General features: G+C 39.1%; 1 protein-coding gene across 2 annotated transcripts in view; it reads left to right on the forward strand.

Annotated features, from left to right (window-relative positions):
* Window positions 1-1,011: 1,011 nt before the first annotated feature.
* MIPEP (mitochondrial intermediate peptidase) overlaps window positions 1,012-12,632 on the forward strand; it is a 79,156-nt gene continuing 67,535 nt past the window's right edge. The window contains exons 1-4 of one of the 2 annotated variants that reach the window (XM_054973762.1): window positions 1,012-1,285; window positions 3,002-3,175; window positions 11,133-11,221; window positions 12,450-12,536. In XM_054973762.1, coding sequence (XP_054829737.1) covers window positions 1,118-1,285; window positions 3,002-3,175; window positions 11,133-11,221; window positions 12,450-12,536 — 518 coding nt within the window. In that variant the 5' untranslated portion in view covers window positions 1,012-1,117. The other variant, XM_054973763.1, reaches the window with a different exon arrangement.

Consider the following 12,632-nt stretch of genomic DNA (forward strand, 5'->3'; position numbering starts at 1 on the left):
TACTTTTGTCCTGTTAGATTCACAAAATGTTTAGGGGTATGCATACCCCTACGTACCCCCAGAAAAAAAGCACTGCTTAAATGTATGTATGGAATGAAATGTAATTTGCTTGTTTACTTTGGAGTGGTGAGAGGGAACCATTTGATATATATTAAAAATATGATTGTAATCCCAGTAAACTCTGTGGAGCTTCTTATTTCTGATTAAACTGGGCTGCAATGCAGCTCTCCCTTTTGACAGTTTAAGTAACAGAACAAAGTGCTTAAGAGTTCTGAAACCATGTGGGAGAACTGAAATACCATTTTATTCTTTCCCTAAATCAGACCCTCCTCCTGTTAGGTAAAATTCAGAACACAAAAACTGCATTATACCCTTTATTAAGACCAACCAAGATAATGTAAGTAACAACAGAATTTTAGTCTTCCGAAGCATTATATGGTCTTTGCTCTGGATCAATACGGGTATCTATATCCTCTGTCCCTTTTGAGAGTAAACTTGGTAAAGAGAGAGTTTCAGGTAGGTGGCCGTGTTTATATACAGTAGAACAGCAGGATTTCTGCAGGCTTTTCAGTGTATAAGCTTTCGAGTGTCAAATCTCTCTTCAGATATCCGAAGAAGGGAGCTTTGACTCTAGAAAGCTCACACGCTGAGAATCCTGTTAGTCTCTAAGGTGCTACTGGACTCAGATCCCAGTACAGACAGATGCTCTTTACTTTCCTACTGTGGAGAGATATTTTGTTTTGATCTTCAGCATAAAGGACCTTTTAAAAAACATATGCCCGTCCCTGCAATTGCTAATTCCTCATAATTGCGGGTAGACGAGGCCTAATTATACGAGCCCTTCTAAGCGTCACAAGAACGACGACCAAACGCTCTCCTCACGGAAGAGCCGGCTTGGCAGCCATAATTAATGGAGGCGGCGTGGAGGGGCTGGGAAACGCGAGCGGCCTCAGCCGAGGCTCCTCCTCACGCCGGGCCGCGCCGAAGTTCACAGCCTGAACCCGGAACAAGCGAGGCGGCGTCAGGCGAGCTGCCTGCCCTTGCTGGTCGGGCGGGTTTCCCCGCTGTGTGGGCTGTTCTGGAGCAGGGCTAAAGCGCCGCCGCCGCCGCCACCACCATGCTGGCTGGCTGGAGGGGGGTGGCGCGGACCGCCGTGAGCGGCCTGGGCTGGGTCAGCGGCTGCAGCGCCAAGAGATGGGTCAGCACCAGCTGGTCCCCGGTGGGCGCTGCCTTCAATGTCCAGCAGCAGCCGCAGCACCACCGATGGGAGCTGGGCAAGAAAACGGTGAGGGGCGGCCGGGGTTTACCTCCATTGAGAGACACGGGAGCCGAGCCTCCGCCTTCGCGTTCAAAGAACAGAGACGCGAGAGCGATCTGGGGGACTGATTGGGAGCCCAAGCTGGAGGGGATGCAGAAACGAGAGTGCCCTTCCCTCGCCCCTGCGCAGTCATAAAGTGGCCGCTCGAATCTGGGGCAGGGGCTTCCATGACAGAATAATCCTTTATTTGCATAAGGTCGCCGCTGCGCTGCCTCCCCCTTCTGGGTTTGGTTCAGGTATTTTTATTTGCCTGTTTGTTCAACTTGTACCCGTTTTTCCATCCTGGAGTTCAAGGCGGTTCTTAAAGGAGCCCCTGGTCTCCAGGGCTGGGCCAGATATGACAAGCCCTTTCCTGTACTGTGGCCTCCAGTCATTCATTCTTTTTTCAGGCTTTCATCTTTAGAATAATTCTCATAGTGATTGCCTTCTTTGTCATGCAAAGAGCTCCAGATCTAATGTTCCTTTCATTTATTCATTTGTTACCCCCCTTCCTATCCAAGACCCAAAGTAGTTTAAGTTGTTCTCCTTTTCTCCATTTTTGTCCTCACAACAACCCCATGCGGTCAGTGAGGCCGAGAGTGTGGCTGGATTCAAACCTGGGCCTCCCATTTCTACTAGTTACATGATTCTGGATCTTTATCCCACACTTGCTCCAGGGCAGAAAGACCCTCCTCCTGTTAGGCAAAATTCAGAACACAAAACCCTGTATTATTAACCCTGTAAAGTAGGGGAGACTGACAGAGGTGGCCCAAGGTCTCCCAGTGGATAAACAGGACTTTGAACCCAGGTTTCCCATCTCAGTCTGATAATGTAACCATACATTACAGAAGCATACGTACCAATTCTATGACTTTCTTAGAGAGCAGTCTTAAACTGGTCTACACAGAATCCTGTGCAGTCTATTTCGTGAGTGCTTACTCCCAGTAAAACCTTCTTAGGCTTGTAATCCAGAGTGGCACAGGGACAGCATTCAGTGTGTCTCAATGAATTTGGTACAGTAACAACAACAACATTGGATTTATATACCGCCCATTATTATCCCCACAACGAAACACCCTGTGAGGTGGGTAGAGCTGAAAGAGCTCCAGAGAACTGTGGCTAGCTCAAGGTCACCCAGCTGGCTTCAAGTGGAAGAGTGGAGAATCAAACCCGGCTCTCCAGATTAGAGTCCTGCACTCTTAACCACTACACCAAACTACTGGATCAACAGTATTTACTGAATGTACAATAAAAGTTTTCAGTCTCGAGAAATGTACCAACTATGACTACAAAGCTACTTCTGTTTTTTTTTATTTCTCAGATATTTGTACCCTGCTTTTCTTTCTCAGTGGGAACCAAGAGCAGTTTATGACATTGTTCTCCCTTTCTCCATTTTAACTTCACAATAACAATCCTTTTAGGTTAAAAGCCTTTATTAATGTAGGCATCTATACTGAAACAGTTGTCAAATCAGCAAAGATTACTGAAATAGAACACAACATAGCTGTCTTTTCAGTTGGCAGTGTTGTAATAGAAATTACCTGACTCTTTACAAAAGTATTGTATCATAAGTAATCTACAAGACCATATAAATGTAAAAATCAAGTTTGAAGGCTGTGTGGGGGGAAAAAAAGAACAAGTGAAATGTCTAATGCGTCTTCGATTTATGTTGGTCCCATTGTCTCTTTCTGTCTTTTTTCAAAGGGACTGTTTGGTGTTCCAGAGCTGAGTTGTCCAGAAGGATTTCATGAAGCTCAAGAAAAGTCATTGCAAGAAACAGAACGACTAGTAAAAAAAGCATGTGCTACTCCTCCTGGGCCAGAGATAGTAATGATCTTTGATCAGCTGTCAGATTCCTTGTGCAGAGTAGCTGATCTAGTAAGACATCTTTTATCATTTTGAAATTACCTTTTATCAGTAATATTGTCTTTCTTGTTTAGGATTAGAATTCCAGTTTGGTTTTCCACAGAGGGAAAGGGTAAGAAAGTCTGTTACGGTTTTAATACCCCCACTGTAGTTCTGGGTTCTGATAATTTTGACCGTGTACGAGTAAAATAGGTGCCAAAAGTTCTGCCTTGAATTTGCATAATGTCATAATTCTTGACATTGTTTTAAAGAAGCTACGTGATTTTCCAGTGTGTATATATGTGGCAAAAAAATACACATGGGGAAGCTTCATACGTGATATTAAACATGTCCAGCACTATTCTGAGCGACTCTGCCAATGTGGCTCTGGCCAAATAGACACTCTACAACACTGTCTATTTGAATGTAATATTCTAAACGCAGCAAGAGACAGATGGATTAAGCCCTGTATCCAGGACCCAGGAAGTATAGAGGACAATTTGAGGTTCCTTTTAGCAGGGGTAGATTTTAATACTACTTTAGCAGTAGCCAAGTTCCTCTCCCAATCGGTTAAAGAAAAAACTTGCTAAATTTTAACATTATACAGATTATATATTAAAGAATTTTCCTATTTTAGCTCTAATTCTAGTGTGGCACTGCTCAGAGCCGAATAGGCTGTATGAGCAGTATCATTAAAGTAAAGTAAAGGATTGACTCTATGGACGCAACAGAATATATAGGTGGTGATCATTTTCCTCTCCATTTAGTTCTAAATATTTTTGGTTGTAATCTTCTTCCATCTGCTTTACCTTTTAAATTAAATCAGAAGCATGATAGCCTTAGACTCGTGTGATGGAATAATGATATTGTGAAGGGAGTGGAAAGGCTAATGTTTTGCCCCAAAGTTAGTCATCTTAAGGCTCTAATCTTCTCTCATTCTAATTGTGAGAGGACTCTTTGTGAATTGGGTGACCTGTTAAAATTGTTTCAGCCGCTATATACATCTTTCCGGCGGGCTAAGAACTACTGTGGCCAGGCCAGACGGGGGAATTGGTTTGATACTGATTGTAGGGCATTTAAAAGGGCAATTTGTTATATGTATCAGCAATTTAAATTACATAATGATAAAGATATACTCAATTGTATATTGCTGTTGAAATATGAATTTAGAATTGTAATTAAAAATAAGACGAGAGTTGCCTTAGCCAATATGTGGAACCGTATGATTTTGGCCTCTAAGCAAAAAGACGGTAAATTTTTTTGGGATATGATTGCTAATGAGTTAAATTCTAGATTCCTGTTTTCTTGTCCTATCTCCGTTAGATGCTGGGAGGATCATTATAAGGCTTTATTTGCTACATCATCTGCTTATAGTAGTATAGTCCAATTGATGTTCTGCCAGGAAATAGAGAATTAGCCTCCAGTTGCAGTTTCAGAAGTTAAATAATTAATTTTCCAAATGAAATCTAGTAAAGCCCAGGATCTGATTTGGTACCTCCGGAGTTATTTAAAGTAAATGCTGACTGGTGGGCAAATATATTGGCTCCTATTTTTACTATCTATCTATAAGCCTGTTGTCAGTGGCGGGGAAGTTACATGCTTCCCTGCTTTACAAGAAACTATTATTATGGATACAGGATGAAGCTATCTTGGGATGAGAGCAAGCTGGATTCAGTAGAGGGGTTAGTGCAGTCGATCATTGTCACACTCTACAGTTAATCGTAGATATGTATACCAGCTTAATTGTAGATAAGTATACCAGCTCAAAGGATGGCATGTTGGCTGTGGCCTTTAAGGACCTCAGAGCTGCCTTTGACTGAAAGTCATAAACAACAAGCCATCACCGGAATGTAAATGGACTAAACTCACCGAATAAGAGGAAAAATATTTTTCATTGGCTACTAAAACAAAAATGTGATATTGTTTGTTTGCAGGAGACCCATATTAGAAAACAGGATGTAAAATATTTAAAATCTGGAAAATTGGGCAAAGAATTTGTAGCGGCCTCTAACAAGAAAAAAAGAGGAGTGGTGTTGTACATAAAAGAGGAGCTGCAGCCAAAATTTGTTATGAGAGATGTGGAAGCTAGATTTGTAGTGGTGGAATGTAATTGGAATTTAAAGAGAGTGTTGGTAGTCGGACTTTATGCACCTAACGGTGCAAAGGAAAGCTTCTTTGAGGATTTAAGGAAGCATTTAGACGATCTTGTATATGACCAGATAATTCTTGCTGGAGATTTTAATGGAGTGACAGATTTGGAACTAGATAAAAAGACTACAACAGCACAAAAGAAAAGAGGACTATTGCCAAAGCTTTTTTTTGAGTTGATTCAACAAGAGACTCTCGAAGATGTATGGAGGAGAGAATATCCTAAAACCAAACAGTTTACTTTTTATTCTGCAAGGCATCTTACATTATCAAGAATTGATATGATCTGGGCCTCAAAGGACTTAGCGTTATGGACTAAGGAGGTAGAAATAATGCCGATGGTAGGCTCAGATCACAATCCAATTATGTGGAAATTTGGAAAAAGGAGAAAAAGGAAAGCCTGGAGAATAAATGAGGACTTGCTACAGGAAAGTGAAAATATGGAAATATTGAGAAGAGAGACAAAGTTTTTTATACAATATAACGTGAATAAAGAAGTACCAACCAGTAAAGTTTGGGACGCGTACAAGGCGGTTGTAAGGGGCATACTAATGGACTTAAATGGCAGAGCAAGGAAAAAGAAAGAGGAGAAAAGACAAGAGATTGAGGAGAAAATAAAGGCCAAAGAAATACAGTTAAAAAAGAGACCAGGGAAAAAGAAAATACATCAGGAAATTAAAATTCTTCAAGAACAGTTAACAGCAATGAGTAATAAAGAATTGGAGTGGAACCTTAAAAGACTGAATCAAAAAGCTTTTGAGGGTGCTAATAAACCTGGGAAATATTTGGCATGGCAATTGAAGAAGAAAAGGGAAAAGAAAATAATAAATAAAATCTGTGAAGAAAATAAAACGTACCTGGAGCAGACTACCATTAGTAGAGCCTTTTATAAATTTTATGCTAAGCTGTATAATAAAAAAGAAGTAACCAAAGAATCAATAGCATCATATTTGGAGAAAACCAAACTTCCAGAGATCTCGGAAGCTTGGAGAAATAAGTTGAATAGTGAAGTAACTGATGAGGAAATAAGTAAGGCAATACAATCTGCAAATCTAGGAAAGGCGCCAGGGCCAGATGGACTTACGGCTAAATTTTATAAGACAATGGCCAACGAACTGGCACCATTCCTAAAAGAGGTGATGAACGGAGTTTTTAGGGATCAAAGAATTCCAGACACTTGGAGCGAAGCGAATATATCATTGATCCCAAAAGAGGGCCAAGATTTGACTAACGTGAAAAATTACAGACCTATATCACTACTTAACAATGATTATAAAATTTTTACGAAGATATTGGCGGAGAGACTGAAGGGGTGGCTCTCGGAAGTCATAGAGGAGGAACAAGCAGGCTTTTTGCCAGACAGACAAATAAGAGACAATTTAAGGACAGTGATCAATGCTATTGAATATTATGATAAGCGTTGTGACAAAGAGGTTGGTTTCTTCTTTGTAGACGCTGAAAAAGCGTTTGACAATTTAAACTGGGATTTTTTGTTTGCCACTATGGAAAAGCTACAATTGGGAGAAAGATTCATCAGAGCAATTAAAGAAATTTATAGAGACCAGACTGCAGCAATTGTAGTGAATGATGAACTGACCAAGAAATTGACGATTAGTAAAGGAACAAGACAAGGTTGCCCGTTATCTCCATTGTTGTTCATTTTAGTATTGGAGATTCTGATGATACAAATACGACAAGACGAGGAAATACGAGGAATAAAAATAAAGGACTATTCATACAAGGTTAGAGCATTTGCAGATGACATAATGTTAATTGTAGAAGATCCATTGGAGAACATGCCAAAAGTGATAGACAAGATCAAGGAGTTTGGTGACTTGGCAGGTTTCTTCATTAACAAAAAGAAGTCAAAGATATTATGTAAAAACATGACTAAGCAGAAACAACAATTGTTAATGGAAACAACGGACTGTGAAGTAACTAGTAAGGTGAAATATTTGGGAGTTGAGCTGACTGCAAAAAATATAGATTTGTTCAAGAATAATTATGAAAAATTATGGACTCAGATAGAGAGAGACTTGATCAAATGGAATAGACTGAATTTGTCATGGTTGGGCAGGATTGCAGCAGTTAAGATGAATGTGTTACCAAGAGTAATGTTTTTGCTACAGACAATACCAATCATCAGAGACTCTAAACAATTTGAAAAATGGCAGAGGAAAATATCAGATTTTGTTTGGGCAGGCAAGAAGCCTCGAGTGAAAGTAAAAGTTCTACAAGAAGAGGCGGAATGCAACTGCCCAACCTGAGACTTTACCATGATGCAATCTGCCTAGTTTGGTTAAAAGAGTGGATGACATTAAAGAATAAGAAACTATTAGCCCTAGAGGGATATAAAAAATTTTTTGGATGGCACGCATACCTATGGCATGACAAAGTAAAGGTCAACTCGATGTTCCTGCATCATTTTGTAAGGAGAAGTTTATATACAATCTGGAAGAAGTACAGAATTTACCTACAAGAAGGAACCCCTTTGTGGGTGGTTCCATACGAGGTGATAGATCCGAGAGCTGTTGATAATGAACAACAATGTTTAACGTACAAAGAAATAACTAAAACTGAAGTGTCTAAACTTAGAATAAAGACGCAAGAGGAACTATCATCGAACTACGATTGGTTCCAGTATAGACAGATCAGAGATTTGTATAACTCGGACTCTGTAAAGGGAGGTATACGAACAGAGAATTCGGAACTAGAGCAGACCCTTTTTAAAGAGGACAAGAAAAGAATATCCAAGGTATACCAAGTACTGTTGAAATGGTATACCGAGGATGAGACAGTTAAAACACAAATGGTGAAATGGGCTATAAATTTTAATAAAGAAATAACAATGGAGGCATGGGAATACTTGTGGAAAACTACAATGAAGACAACGACATGTATTAATATTAAAGAGAACATTTTCAAAATGATCTATCGTTGGTACATGACACCAAAGAAGATTGCGCTAGGAAACTTGAACACTTCTAATAAATGCTGGAAATGTAGAAAGCATGAGGGCTCCCTCTATCATATGTGGTGGTCGTGTGAGGTAGCTAGGCAGTTCTGGGGGGAAATAATAAGAGAAATGAGTGAAATTTTACAGTTTCAAATAAATAAGAACCCAGAACTCCTGCTGCTAAACTTGGGAATGGAGGGAATCCCAGCCCACCATAGGACGTTGATATTTTATATGACTGCAGCAGCTAGACTTTTGTATGCGCAGAAATGGAAAGTACAAGAAGTGCCAACTATTGAAGATTGGATCTACAAATTGCTGTATATGGCTGAAATGGACAAGATGACAAGAAAACTGAGAGATCTGGACTCAGGGCAGTTTAACACAGACTGGGAGAAGCTGAAACAATATCTGGAGAAGAAGTGGGAGGTGGGAGGAAAACTGTGGCAGTTTGAAAACTACTGAAGTACAATAAAAGTATAAAAGAGAGGGGTGACTTTACCGGGGGAGGAAGAGAAATGTGAATTTATAAGCAGTTAGATTAATTAATTGATTGAGATATATATAGATATGTAAAGGTTAATTGATAGAATATTGATAGAGAATAATTAACGGTTTAAACATGAGGATTGAGTAATTAACAATATTTTTTTTTTACTTGATAAGACTTATATGCACCAAACTGAATGTATAGAAGAGTTAAAATGACTGACTATGTGATGAGTTATATAGAAATACTATAAAAAGAAGAAATGATTAATATAGAGAGAACAAATCAAATTGTTTGATTTAAATGTGGGAAATTTTTATGGTTTATGACATACAGAAATATTCAAAACTGGAAAATGGGATAAATTGTTTATCTAAAGAAGTATAGTTTGGATGTTTAGTAAGTAAAAGAGTTAAAGATGTACTGCTTAATATAATGGAGAATATATATTTGTTTTAGATAGAGGAAATTAATAGAAGTAAGGGAAAAGGGACAGAGGGTGGGAAAGCTGTTGGAAGTCAACAAAAGGGGGGGAAAGGGAGGGGGTTAGAAACGAAAAATTAGGGGATAATTGAATGCAATGTAATGTAAAAATATTAATGTTCTAACCCAATAAAAATTTTACAAAAAAAAAAAACAACAACAAGCCATCACCTACTGAAAGAGAAACCTAATATCTACCTAGGCAGATATTACGGGACAAGCTGAAAAAATCATCTATTGACAAGCGTCTTTTATTTTTGATTCATCATCAACTATATGATTGTCCTACAGCTCAAGTAAAATGTGGTCCTTCTGATGAACTGACCAGAGCTACAGAATTGAATAAAGAAGTGAAACATTTGCTCCATTGTTGTTTAATTTGTATATCAACGATTTAAGCTCTCGTATTTCTAGAGATGAATTTCATTTGCCTTGTCTAGCTTATGTTAAATTGCCATGTCTTCTGTACATGGATGACACAGCCGTCCTTTCAAGATCTGTGGTAGGCTTACATAAACTTATAAGCTACTTCTCAGAGTATTGCTCCAAAGAGGCCCTAACTCTTAATGTTTCTAAGACAAAGCTACGAATGAGGAGATATGAGTAGACAGTGGCAGGGCAGTCTATGGAGCGAATAGAGCACTTTATCAGTTATATTTCAAGTGAATGTTTCTTGGGAGGTACATTTGAATTCTGTTGTAAGATCGGCCATGGGTACTGGGAACAGTATTTCGAGATTCTGTTACTTCTCAGGAGGACAGTATGTTCCTGCAGCAGTTAAAGTATTCAATGCCGAAGTATTTGGGCAATTGTTGTATTATATGCTGTAGGGGTATGGATCGGTGTGGTAACAGATAACACTGATGGACTCCTTCTTGGCTCCTTCTTGGCTCCTTCTTGGGAACTCCAGGATGTGTGTCCGGAATAACTTTGAGAGCCGAGATTGGGGAGATGTCTGCTGAAGCAAAGACTTGGTGGAGAGCATTTAATTTAAAAATTAGGATTTTGAAATCAAACTTAGAACCAGGTCTCCTTGGATTAGTTATGCTGGATCATCATACAAGTAATTGGGATAAATATTTGGAATATAAATTATCATGTCTGGACATCACCCATGATATGACAGAAACTATGAGTAGTAGTGAATTGGGTAAGTTAATCAAAAGACGTTTGAGGGATCTTGATTATAATAGCATATTTGTTAGAGCTCGCAGACTATGTTCTTCTCTTTCAGTTGGTATCTCTCCACCAATGAAAATGCTGAATTATTTGTTTGAGTGAACCCTTCCAAAGTATAGAAGGACATTTTTGCTTGCACATTTGAATGCCTTGCCATCGACGGTGTTGTTTGGAAGAGTTCGTGGTATTCCATACTCTTAACACAGCTATAGTAAAATCACATTGTAACTCTGGCAGTAAACATTAGCTTTCCCTTTTAGTAGGGATGGCTCGTTGTTTATGACTTTCGGTGAAATCCATACAGAGTTACTCCAATCTAAGCCCATTGATTTCAGTGGGCTTAGACGGGAGCAACTCTGCTTAGAATTTCACTGTTTTTTCATGAAAAGAGTAATTAATAAGAAGCAGCAGCCATGGCTTTGATGAGATCGCCCAAGGACAGTGGCATGTGTCCTACCACTCCACTGAACGAAGTTGAAACCTTCCTCCAGCCTAAGGTTCTGTCCATGCACAAAGAACAGAGATCCCTGGGATAGCTCAATAAAAAGAAGAAAAGTAGAGGAAGATTTCCCCCTAGTTTACTGCTCCATGAAAAATTAAGATGGTTTGATACCTCCCAAAAATCACATGACAGTTTAGGTCTGTGAGAAGTAATCTAGAATTTTTAACTTTTAAGTAAACACTAAGCCGAAATGTTTTTGTAACTGTTGACCTTTCTTTTTTTACTACATCAGGCTGACTTTGCGAAAATTGCTCATCCTAATCTTGCTTTCAGAGAGGCTGCTGAGGAAGCCTGCAGAAATATTGGCACTGTGGTTGAAAAGTATGTTTTATTTACTGTATCACTTGAGTACTGATTTATCTGCTTGTGAAATACTGTAGCATTCCACAGACAACAAGCAGTTCTTATTAGTTGTTGTGGATTTTCTGGGCTGTATAGCCGTGGTCTTGGCATTGTAGTTCCTGACGTTTCGCCAGCAGCTGTGGATGGCATCTTCAGAGGAGAAGCACCACTGGTGCTACACCTCTGAAGATGCCAGCCACAGCTGCTGGTGAAACTTCAGGAACTACAATGCCAAGACCACGGCAATACAGCCTGGAAAATCCACAACAACCATCGTTCTCCAGCCGTGAAAGCCTTCGACAGTTCTTATTAGTAACAAACACTACCGTAATGAGTACAGTTTGTTGTCTACTGAATGCTATAGCATATATTCTGAAATCTTTGTGGAAACAGGAAGATACTATTTTCTAAATTAAGGCATCTGACAAAAAATTAGTTGATACTAGGAGAATTCTAATATCCTAATTCTAAATACATTTACTTAAAAATGTATTTAATTTAATTCTGTGGCACTTTTAACAGTATATTTTTTCACCTAGAAGAAAACAGATATAGTGGAATTTTGTGCAACATAGTTGTAAGAAATATACATCAGTTTACAGTTGATACCGTATCAAAGCAATTTTATTCAAAACTCAGAACAAGAGTGTATCAGTATCGCACAGACAGCAGTTGCCATGGCTATGAAAAGCATAGTAAAAACTGCAAGTTTTAAACATTGCACTATGTAGTTTTCATAGCCATTCATTTTAAAAAGCTACCTCAGCACCTTATGTTGGACACAAGCAATGTGAAGCCTGCAAAACGAAATTTCCTTGCCTTCCCTAATGCTACAGCCCCATTAACCAGTTTAGCTCCGGTGGAGGTGGGGGGAGTCAAGGGATCCTCGGAAACAATATGGGAGTCAAAGCTGGAAAGGAGAGGAGAGAACTGGCAGAAATCACGCTTCCCTCCTCCACAAACTGAAGCTTTTACTGTGCCTGTGGAATTCTACCTTTGGTTCCAATCCATTGTTAAGAAGCGTTTGCTGCCTGAAATTGCTATTCTCAGGCATTTTGCATTGGTTGTGGCAATATTAGCGTTTGGTAGCATTTTAATAGTGTTTTTAAAAAATCTTATTTTATAAGAAGTCAGAAGCATTCTCTGCTGTTGAATGAATGAACTTTTGCATGTTGTTAAGTTGACCGTGTAACCTTTATATTTTTAGATTAAACACAGACATAGATTTGTGTCAAAGTCTGAGAAAATTATTGGCCAATAAAGATGTGATGGCTTCCCTTGATCCAGATACCAGGTACGTATTATTAACTTTAGCACAGTAGCAATAATCCTCATAATACTGTGACATGCTGGCTGTTCAATGACTTTGTCAGCATACCCTATTACTAAA

The sequence above is a fragment of the Eublepharis macularius genome, chromosome 3, assembly GCF_028583425.1.
Source record: "Eublepharis macularius isolate TG4126 chromosome 3, MPM_Emac_v1.0, whole genome shotgun sequence".
In the NCBI taxonomy this organism is placed as follows: Eukaryota; Metazoa; Chordata; class Lepidosauria; order Squamata; family Eublepharidae; genus Eublepharis; species Eublepharis macularius.